General features: G+C 41.0%; 1 protein-coding gene across 1 annotated transcript in view; it reads right to left on the bottom strand.

The window, feature by feature from the left end:
* Positions 1 to 20,347, bottom strand: part of EP300 (E1A binding protein p300) — a 67,274-nt gene extending 46,927 nt beyond the window's left edge. The window contains exons 1-2 of the mRNA XM_049822005.1: positions 18,824 to 20,347; positions 3,607 to 4,265 (exon numbers count right to left, since the gene is read on the bottom strand). Of these exons, the coding sequence (XP_049677962.1) occupies positions 3,607 to 4,265; positions 18,824 to 18,917 (753 nt within the window). The 5' untranslated portion in view covers positions 18,918 to 20,347. The remainder of the gene's footprint in view (positions 1 to 3,606; positions 4,266 to 18,823) is intronic.
* Positions 20,348 to 21,193: the final 846 nt, after the last annotated feature.

Here is a 21,193-nt window from a genome sequence, read left to right as displayed (position 1 = left end):
TTGGGAAATCCCCCTGCTCTGGCGTGGGGTCCTCCCCAGGCTGCAAGGGCAACAGCCTGCCTCACCATGGTCTTCGCCAGGAGCTGGAGGGGAATCTCTGCTTCGGCAGCTGGGGCACCTCCTTCCCCTCCTTCTTCAATGACCTTGGTATCTGCAGGGTTGTTTCTGTTACATGTTCTCACTTCTCTCTCCAGCTACAGTTTCTGTGCCACAGCAACATTTTTTCCCCCCTTCTTAAATCTGTTATCCCAGAGGCACCACCACTGTCGCTGACTGGCTCGGCCTTGGCCGGCGGCAGGTCCGTCTTGGAGCTGGCTGGCATTGGCTCCATCGGACACAGGGGAAGCTTCCAGCAGCTTCTCACAGAAGCCACCCTTGTAGCTCTCCCACTACCAAAACCTTGCCATGCAAACCCAATACAGAGTAATAGTCATGTCTGTCGTCCTTCTAACTTGCACACAACCAAGCACATAGAAAACAAAAGCTATTCAAGAAAGCAAAACTTGTTACAATTCTTTTCCCCTCCAAACTTCTAACAGTTTCTTTCAGGCTAGACTTTCACAGGCATTTTTAAGCTGGTACTGTCACAAAAGCAGGGTCCACACCCTCCTCTGACTGGCAATACCAACTCCTTTAATATGTCCCCTCCCTAATAGCTGCAATAGCTTTCCAACTGATGAGTATAAATTGGACCCAAAAAACAATTCAAATTAAAACATTTTTTAAATGACCATGTGAGTTTCAAGTCTGGATTAGCTCCTCAACACTGCCTGTCATGCAACTGGCACAGAGATGGCATGCAGACAGAATTGCTTCTTTGTATGTCAGGGACTGCTTACATCATACATAAAACTACAGCATTAAACCACAGGATGTAAGCAGCAGATTATGACAGTACAAGTTTATGTATACCAGGTGACCCCAAATCAATCACTTACATTGATATTTGGGATTTTGAGTCCTAAAAAGTAACATGCACAACTAGAAAAGTTGGAAAGTACATGGCTAATGTGTAAAACAGGTGTTCCACTCTACTGCTAGCCAATGTTTTGGGAGGAGAGGAAGAAAATGCTTTGGTAACTCCACAGGACAACAGAACAAAGCAGAAACATAACCAATTTTGCTTTTCAAATTGACTAGGCACTCGGACCTCATCTTACTGTTAGAAGAGCGTAACATACTCCCCTTTCAATTAGTTATCATCATAGGAAACCTAAGCTATTCCTCTGTACAAACCACTGCAGACCACACACCTCTGTTTTACTGAGAAGAACTCGGAGGCAACCCTCCCATCACCTAAAGCACCTGACTTTGGCAAGCTAACATGATGAAGTTGGACCACCCATGTGTCCAGTCTATTTTTTTTCTCCTACTGAAGGACAGCTCCTGAATAATGCACATTTTTTGCAGCAATGAAGGAAACCTACAGAAGTTATTACACAAACTCCCACATTAACAGCAACACAGTACGAATTTACCAGTTTAAAAAAAAAACCAGCTTTTTAAAAACAACTGCTTAGGGTCCTCTGTTTTCATCTACTTTTTGAAGATTTGTAGGTGGGAAAAAAAACCAAAAGCAGATGGGTGGAGAGATAAAACGGTCAGACATTACTGTTGTCAGATTTTGCTAACTCCACTGCATGAAGTGAAACACAGGCTCCCTGCCAACAACCAAACCAATTGAAGACATTCTGGAATTTCAGCCTCCATTTCAGACTGCTCCTTCTCATCTGGCAGTTTCAACTGCTTTATGAGGGCTATACCTACCATACTTACACCAAAAGTCTCAAGGGGTTTTTTATCAGCAATTAAAAAACTCTAAGTATTTTTAACTAGTCTGGGACTATGAACTAAAAACCAGAAGTTATCATGTATTTGGTCTGAATATTCCCAAAAGCACAAGATGTTCTTACTTTAGATGTACAGAACATTTCAGAATTTAAGCAAGCGAGGAAGACAATTTAGTTTTGGACTACATCAGCCAAAAGCTTGATTTTCATGTCCTTTCTTTTACTTCTCCTAGATAAATGAGTTTATTATCATGCATAAACCTACTTTAGCTCTGATAAGTAAGAATTAAGAAGTTGCATTTCACCCAAATATCCAATACATCAATTTTTGACCTCTGAATACAGCTTTCTAAAGATCAAAGTATTTTTTTTTATAGCCAAGGAATGAGACATTATATAATACCAATACAAGAATACTTCTAAGTAGTTACATACTTCTTTCCACTGTAAACTCTATACAAATTTTCTACTATAGCAATCAAGCTTTGCAACAACTTTCCTCTCAGAAAAAAATATCTGAAATGACCAGACCACAAAATCAACTCATTACTAGAGATATATATATCAGAACCATTGTTAGCAGCACACTGAGCTTAAGCAAACAGCTAAGATCAAAGAACTTCATAATTAATAACATTCACGAGACACTAAAATTATTTTACTTACTACATTAAAGCATAGCAAAACCACTAATATACAGCATAATTTTCATTTATGTTTTAAATACATTTATAGACTATGTTACTTATCATTCCAAGCCCTCCAAGCAGACTGACTTTAGGCATGCCAAGGTAGATCTACTCAGGTATTGCAAAGCACCTTGGAAAAACTTTCCCCTCATTAGCCAAGAAACACAAAATACCCACCTAAAGTGAACAGAAACATTTAAGTATTTTCTAGGCTTTTTATCAAAACACTAGAAACTTGAGAAGAAATACTCAAGTGGCTCCCTACTCTAAAAAAGCTAATTGTGCATGACAAAAATTAAATGTAGACATCTCTGTCACTTAAACCACTAGGTCTTCTCTCATCTTTTCAGTGACTCATGTCAACAACTTTCTTCCAATCTCCTAAATTACAAAAGCAAACCTATTTCCTTCTCTGGTATAAAAAAAGATTTTTTTTCAGCTTTCTGGCTTACTCTCCTGTAGACAAAGTCTTTGTAAATTTTAAAACTAGAACTGAGTTGGATTAACAGTCCTTTAAGAAACCAACAATTGTCTTCAGGTGTTTACACAAGCATTCCTTCTCCACCATTAACTCAAACACCTATTCCTTAACAAGGCCAATGTATGTCTTAGCACATACAGTGTATCAGTCCATTCAAACCTGTATGTGCCTCTTAGCATCTGCTACAGCATAAACACTCAGCTGATCTCAGACAACAAATACTCTGATTAAGTGTCACACAGAAAAAGGCACCACAACATAGAAAAAGTCCTGATGAATTCCTATCATACTCACAATACCCGCATCACATTAGATGGGAAAATACATTTGAGGACAAAGCATAAAACAGAATAAAACACAATCAAGTCCTTTTTAGTGCTGTTGATAATCTATAGTGCCACAAGATTTCTAAAATAGGCTTTTTAATCTAGCAATAGTCTTGCTTGTTGTGAAAGACTCAATTTTTGACTCCCATGACTGCCACAAATTCCACCTTAGCAACATATAAACTATTTACCACATGATCCTGGACTCTTACAAGAAAAAAATCCCATTCTATAGAACCCATACTGCAGAGGAATAACTCTTACAAAACAAAGTCAACGATAAGAAGGAAGGTAATAAAGTGAAGTTTAGCTTGTCTTACCTTGTTCATGGCTCCAGGCTGCGGCCCTCTCAGTCCAGCCTGTCCTCCCATCTGCGGAGAGCCTTGTTGCAGTGTCTCAGCCAACAAGTTACCAGCAGTACCCATTCCTGGGTTTGGGTACGGCATGTTAGGTCGCCCTCTGCCTGCTCCAATTGAACCATTCATGACTTGCCCCTGCATCATCCCCTGTCCGTTGCCTGCTGCCAACATCCCAGGATTCATGCCAGCATTCATCCCTGTGTTCATTCCCATGCCAGGCTGGTTAACTGGACTGTTTACTGTTGGCATCATTCCTGCTGCGGATTGGGCTGAAGGACCCTGGTTTGGTCCACTTGCACCCATTGCCATATTGGGAGAAGTCAACCCAGCCTGTGCCATGGGACTTTTCACCATGCTGTTTAACATTCCCATTCCAGGACTATTTTGTTGGGTTTGACTGGCCATGCCCTGGCCAGGGCCACCAACCCCCATATTGAGATTTGGGGAGCTACCAGCCCGTAAAAGTTCAGACAGCTGCTTGTGTTTAGAGGCAGCATCTTGTGCCAGGCCAAGGCTGGTCTGCAGCTGATTAATGTCACCACCATTGCTGAGTCCCAGTTCCGTGGAGCTGATCAGTTCATCTGGCAAGTCATGTTCCAGATCAAAAAGTGATCCAAAATCTGAAAAACAAAACAAATTTTATATGAGGTCAGAGCAATCAGTAGTGTCTTGAAGAAAAGTCTTGTTCATTAGTTTTGACTTTTTGTATTTCAAGTAACAAGCAGAACTTCACTTTCAATGTTCCAGCAAAATTCCCATATCAGTCATTACTGAAAACTATCCAATTTGTCATGATAAAAGTAATTTCTAAACTTTACAGAGCCTGAACTGGAGAAGACCATTCTACTTCACTCTCCTACAACAGTCTGTGTTGAAGGATCACTTGGTACCTCAGACTAGGTTCTATCTTCTCAACTTGAGAAATTTGACAAGAGAAAAAAAACAACCCTGTATTAAAAAAATCCCACAGAGTTAGCCAATGGAATTAAGACAACAATTATTACAAAGAATTAAAAGGTTGATGGGAAAGCACTGTCTTTAATTTTTAACTGTCACTGAACTCTGTCACTTTTGGAACAGACCTAACTAATATAGTAATATAATTTCTGAAAAAATGTTTACTATTTATAAAATAATAAATAGATTTGGTTGTGGGGTTTGGTGGTGGGGTTTTTTTGTCTGGTTTGGTTTTGGTTTTTTTTATTGTTGTTGGGTATTTTTTGGTAGGTTGGTTTTTTTGTTTGTTTGGGTTTTTTTGTTTTTTTTTTAAATCTTCCACATCCAATGATTCCCAGCACAGAATTGCAAAATTCCATTGAACTACACTGGACAGCCGGTATCTTCCCACAATGAGCACTGTCAGAAAACAATCAACGTAACCCTCCTGGCCACAAAGCTGTGAAAAAAACACTAGGATGAAAAATCAAATTCACATCAAGAGCCCATGCAAAGCAATACCCAAGATAACCAAGTGGAGAAAGATTACTATTTGGGATATACAGATACGAGAACATTACACAGTACCCAGAATCAATTCACTCAAGAAAACAACAAGTTCTTAAGTCTGCAGAAGCAGCATGCACCTTGATCTGTCTATTTAATCTATGGTAGTTAAAACAAAAATAACCTAGAAAGTTTATGGCTAAAAGCTGAGCCACTGTGTGTCGCAGCTATGCACAGCTAGGCTGTAAAGCTTAATATTTGGAATCTGAGGATACCTAGTAAGGAGGGGTTCTTAAAATTTAACTATTGGAACATTTCAGCACCCCTTCTGCCAGAAAGGTTATTTCATGGATGCTCTGTAGGAGGTATTGCACTGCATTTTCAAATACTTCAGATCTAGACAATGACCTAAAATAGTACTCATTATCTCAGCAACTGCAACTGCATTTAAAAGGAAGTGTCAATTACACTGAATTCTAGAAGGGCTGGCAAGATGACTTGGTCCAAATATTAATGGAGAAAGACTACAGTTAAACAGCACATAAGTTAGAAAAGCTCATCAGCATTAGAAATCTGTTCAAAATGTTTCATGCAATACCATACCCAAACTGCCAAACTCCAGTACTAACAGAGTTTCTACAGCTTTGCAACTGTTATCACAGATAAGATCATGACTTAAGAATTCTGAAAAATACGGTATGAGGTTGGCAAGAATGCAGGTATACCACAACAGAGAAGATTTTGTAACTCCATTTATATATTCTTCCTTACTGCAAAGCACCAGAGACAGAACGAAAATTTCCACTGAAGAACTGTTTTAAACTATTAAAATCAGTTAGCCCATTCTTCATTAATGTAAATCTCATTCTAAAAGTTACGTTTTACAACACATACTAAGGACTGATCTTTCCTTTGCATCACTTCTATTCTTCACCATGACTGGTATTTTTGAAGATTCCGAAGTGAAGGAAGAATCAGAAGAATAAAACTTTGTCCAAGTTTTCCTCTATTCAAAATGATGAATTTAGAGTTTTGTGTCAGTAGACTTCTCTCAAAACACAACTCCCCCCCCCCAAAAAAAAACCCCCACCAAATTACAATGCTCAGTGGTTAGCTTACAAATTAAATATTGATGAACATGGGAAGAGTTACAGTGGAAAAGACCCTCAGATTGGAGGGGAGATCAAAGAAATAGAAAAAGCAATCAAAAAAATACATGACAGTTTAAAACAGCTTCAACAGACATCTTAGGATGCCTGTTAGGATGCCTTTAATAGGCAAATATTGAAACACTACATCCAGAAAACACTCTGGCTAATAACCTGACAAACAGCCCATGATTGAGGAAGGAGTAAAAAAAACCACGATCAGTAATTCACAAGGTAGTCTGCTGTCCAGAAAAAAATTTCTCCTTAATGATGAACAAACAAAACCGAAAACAAAAGTTAACTGTCTGGGAAGAACATGAGACAGCACAAACCCTGTACCTACAACACAACCATAACGGCAGCCCACAGAACCTCCCATCTGCAAACTGGGAAACAGCTGTTGAGGCAAAGATGCCCACACAGCTCAAAGGCCAGTTTTGTGACCAACTGTAGCTGGGGAAAGAACTGCTCTTGAACATACACAGCTTCCAGGACAGGGTGAGTCCCAAAACAAAAATCCCCTCTTCACCTTTCTTGAGATCATACCATTGTATGTTAAGCCTTTCACAAAACCACCTGGAAAGCGATCAGTATGCATCTAAATATGAAGCACTAATTCATTTTTGAAACCACCACAGAATATTTTCTCAGAAAGACCCATTTAGATTATTTCAGATATAACACTGCAAAGAGGCAGTGTAATTCTTGTTCTGAGACAAAGATTTGATCATCTTTCTCCACAAGAATATATTAATCTGCTTCTCTGAAGACCCCTTTCTTTTTTGAATTCCTCCTCCTCATAGGTGAGAAGATAATTCCAGCTTTAAGGCTTATTTGCTTATATCCAACTGAGTATCCAGGAACAAGCTACCTGAGCTCCTTGGCCTGGTTGTCCTCTGCCACCCATGAACAGGAAGAAAAAAATGTCATAAAAACTCAAAAGTGTTTTTAATTCTTTCTATTAATGTCTCAAGACACAACAAATCAACAGCTACATTAAAAAAAACAACAACAAACAAAAACCACAACACTAAATGCTTGTGAGATAATCCCAATCAGATTAATTCTTTACACCAAAAAAATGTAAACTGTTCTTTCCATATAAGACTAACTTGTTAGGATTTTTAATCCAAGAGAATACAGAACAGAAGATTCATCATAAAAGAATACTATCAGCTACAAGCCAAAATCCTAAGTAGTAAATGACAACAATGCAATATTCTGGTGTGAGTTTTCTCTTTTTGTAAGTCTTTTCCAAAAACAAAACTTCATTCTTCTTCAGCCTGTAGATAAACAACAAAACTAGAAAAACTTTCAGTTGTCTGGTCAACTATGAAAATCACATGTTTAGTCAACTGCCAAGAGGCAAAAGTTTTCAGATATAGGACTGAAACACAAACAGTCTCAAAAGACCATAAAGATCATTAAGACTTCATGTACCTCAACAGTTGCAATCCATTTCACAGTCTTTTACATATAATACACATCTGTAGAGAGTTCTACCTATGACCAATCAAAAAACTGACAAGGCTGGGCCAGACAGCTCATAGACCATGTGAAAATAATGGCACATGCATTTACACAAGAGCCAAAGGCATAGCTTAAGACAATGATAATAAGACAATGATGATAAACAGCCAGAGAACCGATTGACTTTCCAGCACACTGGGTCCACTGCTCACCTTGCAATCTGTTTCATTAAGGATACACACGAAGATTTCTTACTAACAAAATAAAGCTTGTGAGAAGGCGAAGGAGGCATATCAGTCCTGCCAAAGTTTGTCTACCTAACTTTTAAACCCTAGAGATCTTAGGGTATAATCAGACACAAAAAAATTGGGATGTAACAGAACAGACACTATCTGGCCTAAAAGCTCAAAACCATCCAGTAATATGCAGGCAGTAAGTGGTAGGGCTAAATCTTGATCCCAATAGAGTGGCACAGAGTGATTCCACATTATGTTATTTATGGTATTATTAGTTTATTTCTTTCCACAGGTAACAAGAAGATATAGAATAGATTGCTACTGCCACCTAAGATTCAAAGGAAAGAGAAAGAAAGTACCTCCACAAAACAACATCTAAGTAGGTAATCAGAAAGTCTTCACCTGAGGTAGTCTCAACATGCAAAGGCATATAATAATTCTTTTTAGGAACTGTACCAGTACTAAACACTTAAGCATGTCTTTTTTTGTAGAGTCAAGAAACTGGCCTGACTTGCCCTGGCTATATTAGATCTGTAGTGAGAAAGTGCGTCAGAAAAGACAGATGGAGCAGGTCCATTTCTTTCAATGGCAGTCCGGTTAGGCTGTATTAATTAATATGAACTGCACCCTGAACTGTGAGAAAGCAACTTAAAAAAAAAATAAATATCAGTGTGCTAACTTGTGTTGCATACTATGGATTATTTTCTTAGTTTTGGACCCTACTTGTAACAAGTCTGTCTTTGACAGTGTCTGATCTGCAAGATGCAAGGAAACTGCCAGCCTTGGTCAGAAACCCACCTGGCACCAAAATGGACTGTAAACTAGTACAGATTCAGAGTGTGCAACCAAAATCCTTATGTCAGTAAGACATGGGTGCCTTATCAAGTAATCAGTTTTCAAATGAGTTAAAGTATTTATTTTGAGCTAGTTTTACTGCAAGAGCACCTGGCAGCACCAGTGATGTAACAGCTCTCAAAGCATGCCAGGCAAGGTAGAGATTTCTGACAATGTTTACAATACAAGGAAAATATATCCAACTACTTGGCAAAAAAAATCAACACGTGGGTTCAAGCAGTACATACTAGCTTCTCTTGCATGCCGCCTTCTAGCCTACAGTCACAATCCAGTCATTTTCTCATTTCTGGATTAAGACAACAGACCTCTATTCACCTTTCAGAATAAACCAGGCATTTGTATCAATATGGAGATTATCTGGTTCTAGCAAATAGGCTGCTATGAGTAATACTAGTTTTCCAAGAACTTGCCCACACACTACAAAATAGCAAAACCACTTTACTCTCATGTGTACTGTACCCTCAGACTCAAGACACTCAAGCATTCCATCTCAAACAAGAGTTGATACATCTGAAGAAACTGCATCACGTGTCAACAGTGACACGTGAAGAACCCTGCATGCCAGACATGTAAGACAACAACTTAGTCCATGCTTACCTCGTTGCTGATCTTACAGAAGAGACTTTATAGTTCCTGTCCCTGCCTCCCATTTATTATATTCTGAACACAGACATATCAAATTAGAAAGCTGCTGAACAGTCACCTTTTTGCACAAATGTTTCTGGGCTCCAGAAACCTATCAGTAGATCAAATTATATCACAGTCATTAGGGTCACAATGAAACAAGTGGACAAGGCTTAATACAGGACACTGAATACAAAGCACGCATGTGACAGGGTTGACAGGAGCCACAGATGATGTTGGACTACACAGAAAACATGATACCTTTGCTGCGCTTTCAGACAAAGAGTAACAATAAGCTGCTGAGGTCAGTATCTTCCCTGCACAGCAACATGAAAGCTATCCAGGAATTGAACAGGGCCTAGACGTAACAGGGAAAGTGCCCAGAGGATGCAGCCAATATTCCAGAGAAACCAGCCGTTCAAACTTGCAGTCAAGCACCAGCATTACAGGTCCTAAAATGTATTGGCTGAAATGCCCTTAAAAAAAAGCCAGAACTCAAAACAAAAATTAAAAAAGGCAGAACAAGATAAGGAGACATGTTCTCACAAGATGATTCTCAGGTATCCATGAAAACACAGAAACAAAGGTGAAGCACAGACTTGAAACAAAGTGCTAATAAAGAAAGTCATCAATTCCCAAGGCCTCTGTGCAATGGTAGAAAATTAAGGTACACATGTTCAGCTTTATTGGGGGGGGGGGGGTGTCCGGCAACATCTAAGAAAGAGGCAAGAACTCAAAGATTCCTACCAGGTGGGTGTGAGAACTTTGCTATACAGCATTTTGGAGATCAGATTTATTCTGACCATTGAAGCCCACTAAGGAGAAGGCTTTTCATGTAGATCCTCTGTGAAGCCACAGTTACCCAATGGTAATATAAACTCTGCCAAATTCTTTTTACTAACGTAAACTGTAGAGTTAATTTAAATTAATCTACCAATTTGATGCAAAACGAAGGGGCAAAAATTCAGCATCAGCCTAAAATATCAACGTCTAGATTCATCATAGTAACTACTGCTTCCAAAATCCTAGAACATCAATCCCTATATAAATCTCATCGTCATTCAGCCCCAATGCAGAAGTATGACGCAGAGGTCTTCACTATTGCTTATGCAACAGCAACTAAGAATTCTTATTCTGTATTACACTATTTGAGTAACAAAGTCTTCAGCATTAATTTCTGTGTTAATTCTGTTCCCTGCAAGAAACTGGGGAACCTCTGCCTCCTTCCTTCCCTGCTAGTCCAGACAAGACCCGAAATTTGTTCACTACATCAAGAAACTTGATAATTTGAAGTGAGACTGCAAAAAATACAAGCAGAAAACATCTAAAAAGGACATATTCAAAACCCCTGGAAGACAACAAACACAAGGGCACAAAGCATGTTAGCATGTCATGGTAGCACACAACTTCAGGCACAGCTTTTTTTTTTAAAAAAAACAAATATTTGTTGGTCAAAGTCCAATTCACCATCTAGAATGCACATGATTTCATTATTAGTTGTAATAACTGGGTATAAATGTAAGTATTTCACAAGTGTAAACAAAAAAATCATTCTAAAGAAGCAACAACTTACCGTTCAACATCTACTAGCATCCTAAAACTAGGACCTCACTCTATCCTTTTTAAGCTATAGTAATTCCTATTCAAACACTGGCATCAAACACATCAACTCTTGCTTAAGGAAAAGAGTCTCAATAATCTGCAAGTTTAAGTCATATTTGTCCCAAACTAGTATCAACAGAAGTGCCAATTTTAGTAGACTCTGATGCATGTTTTTTGCAACTTTAGAATAAAATAGTATTTATAACAAACTGTTTTCATTTTCATTATCATACTCAAAGTTCTTCAAAAAACAGTATTTAGATATACAGATGATAGCAGGTGTTTACCACTGAAAACCATAGTGAAAATTCAATGATTCTGGAATGATTCTGGAATGTGGAACTATAGCTGTCCTAGGGAAACAGAAGTAGTGTAATATGGAAAAGACTGGGTGCAAGAATCAAGATAGGGTATGTTTAATATTTTAACATTACTTAAGGGGGAATTTCAGACACACTGTTGTTTGTGTACCTGCCTATTCATGCTGTTACTTAACACAGTACAAAGGTACTAGTCTTGCCATCACTGATGACCAAAATAAGATGAAATTTTGACATTTTAATTCCAAAATGAAGTCACACAATTAATAATTTCCTTGTGAACATGTTGCTATTTGCATAAATTTCACTGGGCTACCTTTAGCTTCAGTGAAAAGTCTCTAAATTAGTATTCTTATTCCCAAGTCTAGCCTGTGTATGCCACTGAAATTCCCGTAAGACCACCTTAAGTTAGCTATTGTTGGTCTGTGGCATCATTAAATAGTAAGAATAGCATTTCAGCTGCGAGTCTGATAATTGCGGACCACTGTGCACACAAGTCCAGAAAGTTAGAGATGCCTTACTGGTCTGCTATACCGGTGGGCAAAAAATGGGTACATGCAGATAGGAAGGGAACACCCGTATGTGCACAAGCAAACTGAATCAGTTCAGAATTGATTACAAATCAGTTTCAAGAAAAGAGTAAAGTTCACTTCATTGTCAACCACTACTTTGAAATGATGCAATCTGCATATACAATTACCAAAAAGTCAGTTTTCTGAGTATCACTGACTTGAGTTCATTCAACATTCCTCCTTAGTAAAACCAGAAAGCAATGATGAATTTATGTACAAAAAAATACACAAGTAAACAAAAAACAGAAGTCAGCAGATCAGACTTCTTTATCTTGAACCAGTAATTAATTCCCCATAGCTCCTGAAATTATATTCAGGAATACGTAAAACGCAGTTTAGTTTCAGCAGAATTTGTACTGAGCAAGCCATACAGCAGCATTTTGGCAGAGTTTTATTTTTTATTAGAATTCTAAAAAAAAAAGTTGAGAAAGATTATTTGAGTTCATTAATACAGTGAGAGTACGTTGTACAATACATTATCTATTCACTTGTATTAGGAAGTTCAACAGAGCAAGAAATAGTAAATCATGATTCTGCAAGCAAACATACAGTTCAAAACTACTTACATCTCTTACGGAGATGCAACAAAAGATGCAGTACAGAGGTGTTTTGCACCATCAAATGGAAAAATACAAAAATCTTTCTCACAAAAAAAATCTCACAACCACCCATAATAGAAAATAACCAGCGCTGTTTTTGAAGGTCCTGTACCTACCTTGCACTTTTTAATGAAAATCCTAGTTTGGATTTCATCTCCTTGCTGTTCCTGTAAACACACCTGACTGTCAACTAAACCTCAAGTTACTACGATTTGAGTTAATCAGAATTCAATGCTCCTTTTTCCAATTTTCTTAAAGTTCTGGAAGAAATGCATGCTTGAAGAAGAATATAGCACATCAAGTTTTTAAGAGAACTTTAAATACATTCATATGCCAATCCTTTTTGAGGAAACTTGTTGCTACTTAGGAAGAGAACAAAGTCGTGTTGTCAGGTATGACACTGACTGCTCAGGAAGAGAATTTCTGTGAATTGCCCTAGTTCAAGTTCTAATTAAAGTTCTACAAACTCAATGCAACCACAGAAGTTTTTTGTCAGTGCATACAACCATATGCAGAGACAGATGTATTTTACTTCAGCCTGCTGCTACAGTTTAAGTAAAGACAGAAAAGCCAAATCCTTGGAGACAGGTGTGCATTGTTTATCTGTCACTGAAATCTAAAAGCAAAATTACTCCATTTGTCAAACAATAAATCTAAATGACTTCTGGCCAAGCCCTCTCAGAGGGGGCACTAGTTCGGGTGATGAGAAAGGTTAAAGTCGTATCATTACACTGTTGGAACAAGCACTGAAAGGCTGCTCCTGCTAAAGCAGCTAAACAAGACACTGAGGTGACACACTGGAGATAATCGAGCAACCTAGAGAGAAGATGCAAGAAATACACACTAAATCATACAAAATTAAAATCTAATAATAAAGTTACTTTCTCAAAGTTGTAAATGTACAAAAAACCCACAATTCCTACAGTAGAAGTTCAGCATTTATCCCTAATACCTTATGAAACCCACATCCCCTAAAAACATACACTAAACCCTAGAGTCCACTAGACCTTTCCCAGAAAAACTTTGGTTTTCTGCAAATATACAACTGACCAATAACCTGAACTAGGGACCCTCTAGACTAAATCCAAACCCTGTTCTATGACCATGAGGGACAAGATGCAAAAAATTAGTACTTTCTTTTAAATCTAGAATTTAAATTCCCAAGTTCAGCAACAAAGGTTTTCCCTGCAATATCAAACTTCTGAATCTGTATTTTTAGATTGGTTTTCTAGTCTCAAAGGTTTTTTTGTCAGTGCTCAAGATTCAGTTTTACATCATGATATGTATGGTCCTTGTGTTGTAGTGGCTACTTCCTTTTTTTAAAAAATTAGGTACCTTTCTAACACTGCTCAGAAAAAGTACATACCTATATCAGACACACACACACAATCCACTTGGTGAAAGGGGCAAAAAAAAAATAAAAAAAGCAGAGACATAGCAGTTTGGAAATCTAGGAGGTTCAAAAGTCCACAAGATTTTCCTTAAAAAGTTACTAAGCACCATAAGAATGATCTGTTTACTTTTAAAGAAAATCTTGCAGACTTAAATTCTCTTAATTTAATTTTATTCCTAATGCAGTTACTTCGAGAACCTACTTAGCTACGAGGCAAAGATGCGCATTTTTGCTACACAAGCATCCAGCACTGCAATACTTGATTTACAGTATATGCCACCCATCAAACCATATTTTAAGGCATCTCATCTCATAACTAATACTTGGAAAAAAACCAGCAATAAAAAAATGTGGCTCTAACAAGAAGGGATAATATTTAACTGATGGATGTAAGGTAAATGTAATAACTCGGTCTTAAACATTAGCCAGAAAACAGATTTGTGAAAAGTGTTTAATTTTAAAAGGAGTATATACAAACACAAGGAAAAAAAAACCATCACTGGCTGAAACCAGAATTGAAAACCCTGCATATACCTCTGGAAAAGGCAGTGAGACAAAATTAATATGATTCATTTCGAGCAAAGAAACATCCTGATACATTTTGAACAAATGAAAGATGAGTATCAGTCAAAATTGCAGTAGTCCAGGCAAGAAGTTTCGTTACGAGTCTTACACCTTTGATGTAAGGGAGAGTAAAGTTTTAAAGGTCAGAGGCAGTTCCTGAAAAAAAGGAACATACAAACTTTACAAAAGATAGGTACTGAAAGGGAGATTGAAGATGTGCTATTACTCAGGAAAAAAATGCTACTTTTGGATATAGTAAACTGAAGGATGTTAAGGCACATACCACAAACATGTACACTGATTTCTGATATAATACACGTGTCAGCTAATTGTAGAAAACTGACTTCCAATGTTACAGCAAGCCAGAAACACTACGCACTTAAAATCCTATTTTCGGATCTAGCAACCCAAAGACATGATACCGTACAACCACGCTATAGCAGAGAGCAAACTCCATTTTTTATTTCTTGGTGAAAAACAGCATTTCGGAACCCAGAGTCCAAAAAGCTTTCCTAGTTCACAGAGAACAGGTTATTTCTAAGGAGGGGTTGTGAAACATGATTAAACTCTCCCTTCCTGAATATACCACACAGAAATCTGTACGTGGCAATTTCAATGCACCTGCATTATTGCAGGAAAAAGTGAGTTCACAACTAAAAAGCCCCCCTCCTCCTCCTCCCCCCCCCCCAAGAAAATCACTGGTTTAAGGCATCCAGTTAAAAATTAAAGACTTCCACTCATTTACTCAAGGAGCTAATTCTTCAGGATACACTCAAATTATTCTTTTATAGTGGGGAAGGGGGGGAAATAGACCAGTGTGCACCAGTTCACTAATACAATGCTTAAGAAAGTCTTGTCAGACTAGATGCAACATACCAAAACAGTGTTTCTACCAGTAAGGAAAGGTAAGCAAAACAAGCTACACTGGCAAAGTACTTATGTCAATGTAACCATGCTAGTACAGAGGACCTGCGCTAGCATCCAGTGTTACACACTCGCATCCCATACTGAGGATACTGTACCAACAAAAGGTGACCCCACTGTAGAGTTGTACTGGCCCTCAGAAAACTTAATGTCTGGACAAGATATGCATATAACTAGCATTCTTCTTTGCAACAAATGTAACATTTAAATAGAAAGGTTGTAGAAAAACCCCTGGCAGTTTAAGGGAATCCACACAGTCCTGCTCCTGACACTACTCTAGAATGACACAACATTCAAGAAAAAAATGAGACCATTCAAAAATTCTAATATACTACACAACACTGACAATACCAAGACCTTCTAAATTACTTCAAAACGTCTATTACAAAACATGCTACAAACATTTCAGCTTCCCTGTAAGTCTATGTTATTTTTACCTCCTCAAGAAGGAACTGGCATTAATAGAGCAACTCAAAACTCCACTAATACACCAAGTTCTATGGCAAAGCAAATTCTGAGCAGGGAACACACAAACCATTTAAGTCGTTTAAGACAGAAGATACAGCACTGCAGCAACAGTGGGAAATGCAGCTGTATTTGGCTGCTGCCAATAAAGCAAGCATACTTAGGACAATCTTTGCCAACTTCTTAGAAGAAAGCCACCAACATTCAAGTTTAGTACATTCCATCAGTATCATCCAGTGGAAACATGAATGAATTAGAGACTCAACTTAAGTCTTCAATATAAATACACTTACCATCTGTAAGTTTGGGAATAAGTTAATAAGTTAGTTAATAGGGTGAGTCATTGTTTTGAGGTACCTAACAAGCCAAAACAGTATTTCAGAGTTAAGAAATAAGCCCAAAAGTTAACAGCAAAAGAAACACACTGAAAGATCCACTATGCACATGTGCTGGAAAGTTTCATCAGCAGTGCAAGTTTCTCACCTTTCTCCTTCCCTCTCTCTAATGACGCTGTGAATCTAACAGTTTTAAAAAGAGTGCTTGGGTAAGTACATAAGCACCATGTTATTTATTTTCTATAATTAACTAAGGAGTGGGGACAGTACAACAGATTCTATGCATGGAAGTTACTTAATGAAAGCTGCTTGCACTATTTCAAAGCAAATTTAAGGAGCAGATAGGTTAAAAAATTTAAACTTCAAAGCAACTTCCCACAACAGCGAAAGTGGGACCAAAAAAAAAAAAAAAAAATCACAGTTTCTCAAGCAGCAAATGAAAAAATTTAACCCCCCAAACACGCTTATTGGTTAAGAGGTTTGATTTTATTTAATTAGAGAAACAGATATCATGCTAAAAACCACAGGAAGTGGAAATGTCCCAAATCCAGCTAATAAGTTGTCAACAAAAAAAAAATCCAGAAGAGTAAGAATCCTTTAGTAGTTTTCATGTAGCATACATAAATGGTTCACACCACTATAAACCTCTGCATAACTATCAGGTGATGACAATCTCAATCATTTTGAGAAAAATTATCCCATTCGTGCACCACTGAAACTGTCCAACAAACCCTAGTGTTTCACCAGAACTGTAAAAAAGTTCATTAAGCTGTCCAGTAAGCTAACAATTAAAATAGGCTAAGTATTCTGTGAAAATCTGCACCTGTTAAACTGAAATACATTCACAAATTATCCAAACCTTATTTGATCACAAATGGCTTGACTTAGATATCCGCATTCATCTGAATCATGTCTTTAACTTTCATATTTTTCAAGTATCAGGACTTCTCTCACAAAATACATTTTTATTTCACCTCTCTAAACAAAGCAAGATAACCACTATCAAGAAAAATAAAAAATGGTTACTACTGAATTAAGTACTGGTTTCCAAGTCTAGCACAAAACCCAACAACTAGCTCTAGCTAAAGAGCAGCTTCTCCAATGCTCTTCTACTCTTACTAGAGACCTGTTGATAGTAGGAACGAACAGTCGTGTCCTCCACTTAAAACATAATACTGCCTGTATTTAATATGCTCTGAAAGTTACAAACTTTTCAAAACTAGAACGTCATTCACCAAGAATAGAGAAGGCAAAAATCAAAATTTTGAAGATGATTACAGGTAGAATCACATCTACTGCTCGACCAAAAACCAGCTACTAAAACCTTCTGTTTACTGTCAAACGCGGAGTTTTCAAACAAAAAAAAAAAGCCACAAAAACCCAACAAAAACACAACCAACTCTTCCTTTTTCTTGCCAGCTGTTAACTGCATTGAACAAGACCACCGGTGCCTTCAGAAATGCCACCACTCGCCAGACTCTGGCAGGAGGAAGCTTCCTCAATATCCCATAGGCTAAGAAGATCTGAAGAGAGTTCAAAGAAACTCCTGTGGGACAGGTAACCAAGTACTCTTCATAGCAAAATAACACCAAATACTCATCTGCTTCACAAGAAGCACTAAAAAGCTGAACAGCCCTTTGTTACTCCCTCCCCCTCCCAGTACAACCAGTTCGTATTTGCCAGGGATTGGGACACCTAAGATTTCCAACCTCTAGCTTGCCTTCGCAGCATCACCAAAGCCCTTGGCAGGACTGCGGAGAAGCCCCTTTATCTTCGCAGCTCTTAACTCTACAGGGGAAATTCAGACATTTTGCTCTCGCAGCAAAGAAATGGGAGATGCAAGATGAGCTACACTCCATATTGATTCTTAACACAAATAAAGTGAAATAACATTCCATTTTTAAGAAGATAAGAGTCTCGATAAACCTTACACCCAAAGCTTGGGATCTGGAGTTTGGTTTTAGCTGTTTCTTTTTCCTAAAGTCAATGGTCTATTTGAATTAGAAAAGCAGGTTTTAGATATCCTTCTGCAAGGAAGAGTAAGAAGGATTGTAAGAAGTAAACCAAATAAGCAGACTGCACACAAGAAGAAAAAAAAACAGCAGAGAAATAAATCTCGTTTCCAAACGAGCTGTAAAAAAGCCCTTGTATATGCAAAATAAAATAAGAAACAAGACGCAGTTGTGTGTGGGGACGTACACACACTTAATTCAACAATAAAGTGTACAAAAGCATCATCTTTAGCACTATTTCGTATGTCTGCAACTGGCATTAAAGGTACATGTTTAGCAAGGAGCTCAGTAATAACTACTATTGTGAAAGACACGAAAATGACAAACTGTTAAGTCTTATCTGCAGCTGATCAAGAGCACAATAAACTGAACAGCTTTGCTTTCCATCACTTCCAAAAAAATAGGAGGGTAGAAACATCTGAACACCCTCCCTAAGCCATTAACGCCAATAGGTTCAAACGGAGCGCAAATGGGAGAAACAGGCAAACAGAAAGGATGAAGGCAGGCACGAGTTAACAGCAGCAAAAGGGAGGAGGAGATTTAGGCAGAAGAGGGGAGAAAAGGGCAGTAATTGCGGCACCGAGAGGTGGGGAGGGCCCGGGCCCCCGGGACTGACCTGTGCCGTCGCTGGCGGACACGGAGAGCGCCGGTGAGGAGAGTTTAGGCCGCTTGGCTGAAGGCGGGCCCGGCTCCACCACATTCTCGGCCATTTTTAATTCTTTTTTAGACAATCACTCAGAGCAGAGAGACGGTCGCGGATGAACCCCAAAACCTTCACCTTCTTCTCGGGCCCCGAGTCAGCTGAAGAACAACAATAACGCCGAGAGGGAGCGAGGAGGATCCGGCGGAGAAGGGGGGCCAAGTTCCCCTTTTTCTGCCCCTCGGGCTCCGGGAGGGCGGCAGCGGAGAAGGAGGGAGAAGGTGGGAGCTGGGGCGGGGGGGAAGAGGCCTCTTCCCCCAGGCGAAAGGGCTCAGCGAAGATGGGAAGAGCAGGTAAAGCCCCCGCCAAAAAAAAAAAAAAAAAAAAAAAAAAAAAAAGGAAAAAAAAAAGAGGCTGGTAGGGTTGGTTGGGGTTTGGTTTTTTTTTTTTTTAGTAAAATTAATCCCGGCTGTTGTGCTGCTGGTGCTTCCTCGCCGCCGCCACCATCATCATCTTCATCCTTCGGGGGGTCTCCTCCTCCTGCTGCCTCCTCACCGCCGCCATCAGCCTCTTCCTCCTCGGCGCCGTCCTCCTCCTCCTCATCGCCACAAGGAGGCGGGCGAAGGAGGGGAGAGGAGGAGGAAAAAAGAAAAAAAGATCACCGTCCTCTAGCAGCGGCTCCTTCCCCCTCCAACACCACCCTGCAAAAAAATACCCACCGCCAGCGACGGGGCTGGGGGGGAGGCGGCGGGGAGAGAGGCAAGGCGTGCACGGGGTCCCCAGCTCCACTCGCTTCTTCCTCGCCCGTCGCTAATGGCTGCAGAAAGGGGAGCTGTAAGGATGAGGAGGGTGAGGATAAGTCCCAGGAGTCTCCGCTTCACATCTTGTTGTGCAGGGAAGAAGGAGGGGTTGTTGTCCTGATGGAGGCAGCACCGATCGCGGGATGGGAAGGTGGGGGGGGCGGGTTTCAACACCCTCTCTGCTCCCCCCCCCCGCCTTCTTCTCTTCTTTCCCCTTCCTCTTTCTCTCGCTCGCAGTAGCGGGCTGCCTCCCCCCTCCTCTCCGGCGCAGGCAGAGGGGCCGATCCCACAGCAGCGGCAGGAGGAGGAGGAGGAGGAGGAAGAAGCCGGCCCCTCCCCCCCCTCTGCCTACCTTCCCCCCTCCCGGGCGGCCGAGGATGGTTGCGAGCGCTGGCGCCGGGCAGGGAGGGGGGGGCTGCCCGTCTCCGCTCCCGCGGACCCACGGGCTACGCGGGGCGCGGAAAACGAGGGAGGAAAAAAAAAAAAACAACCCCCCAAAAAACCTCGGCCGCTGCTGGGGCGCGGCGGGGACTCCCTCTTCGCCTCTGCGAGGGTGGGGAAGGAAGCGAAGAGGTTGGTAGTCGGGAGGGGAGGGGGAGGCTGCTCAGCGACCCCTCCGAGAAGAGGAGGAGGGGAGGGAAGGGGAGGGGGGGGTGTTTAAAATTTAAAATAAAACAGAAGGAAGACTGCGCCGGGGGAGGGCGGGGGACTCGCCCCGGGGTGGGTTAAATGGCCGGGAGGGGGAGGGGGGGTCCTCGGCGCTCCCCGGCGGGGGGGGTGGGGGGGTGGGACGGCGCAGGCAGCGCGGGGGCCGAGCGCAGGCTCCCTACTGCCCCTGCCTGGCGCTTCGGCGGCGGCCCGGCTGCGGCCGCTGCTGGGGCGTGTGTGGCGGAGCGGGCAGAAGCGGGGGCGGAGGGGAGCGGGGGAGAGAAAGAAGTCGGGGGAAAGGAGAAGAGAGAAAAGGGGGGGGGGGGAAGAGAGAGAGAGAGAGGGGACGGGCAGGCTGGCGCGGGGGTGGGGGTTGGGGGGGGGGGGGGCGTCTCGGCTCCTCGCTTCTCTCCCCGTCCCCTGGCCGGGCCCCTGGGTCTCTCTGCGCTGCCCTCCCCCTGGCTCGCCCCGTCCGGCTCGGCCTCTCGCTCCCTCCCTCAGTCGCTCACACACAAACAAAATGGCGGCTGTTGTTTCTTCACTCTCCCGAGTCCCTCGGAGGGAAGCGAGCGGCGGCGGCGGCGGCCGGAAATGAGCCAAGAGAAAAAAAAAGGGGGCGGGGCCGGGGCCGGGGGCGGGGACCCGGCAGCGGTGGCGCACACAATGGAACGCGGGGGGCTGGCGTGCTGCCGGGCGGCGAGCGGAACCGCCCAGCCGCCGTCACGAGAACGGCGCCCGCCCAATCAGCGCCCGCCTCTCGCCGGGCTCTTCCGCAAACTCCCCTGGCTCCGCCCCTTAAAGGCGAAGGGGTTTTGTTAAAAAAAAAAAAAAAAAAAAAAAAAAAAAAAAAAAAAAAAGCGGCTCCTTCTTCCTCCTCCCCTCACGCTCTTTTCCGTCG

This window comes from Accipiter gentilis, chromosome 18 (genome assembly GCF_929443795.1).
Source record: "Accipiter gentilis chromosome 18, bAccGen1.1, whole genome shotgun sequence".
In the NCBI taxonomy this organism is placed as follows: domain Eukaryota; kingdom Metazoa; phylum Chordata; class Aves; order Accipitriformes; family Accipitridae; genus Astur; species Astur gentilis.
The sequence above is the reverse complement of the archived record's forward strand: the minus strand, read 5'-3'. Positions and strand labels throughout refer to the sequence as shown.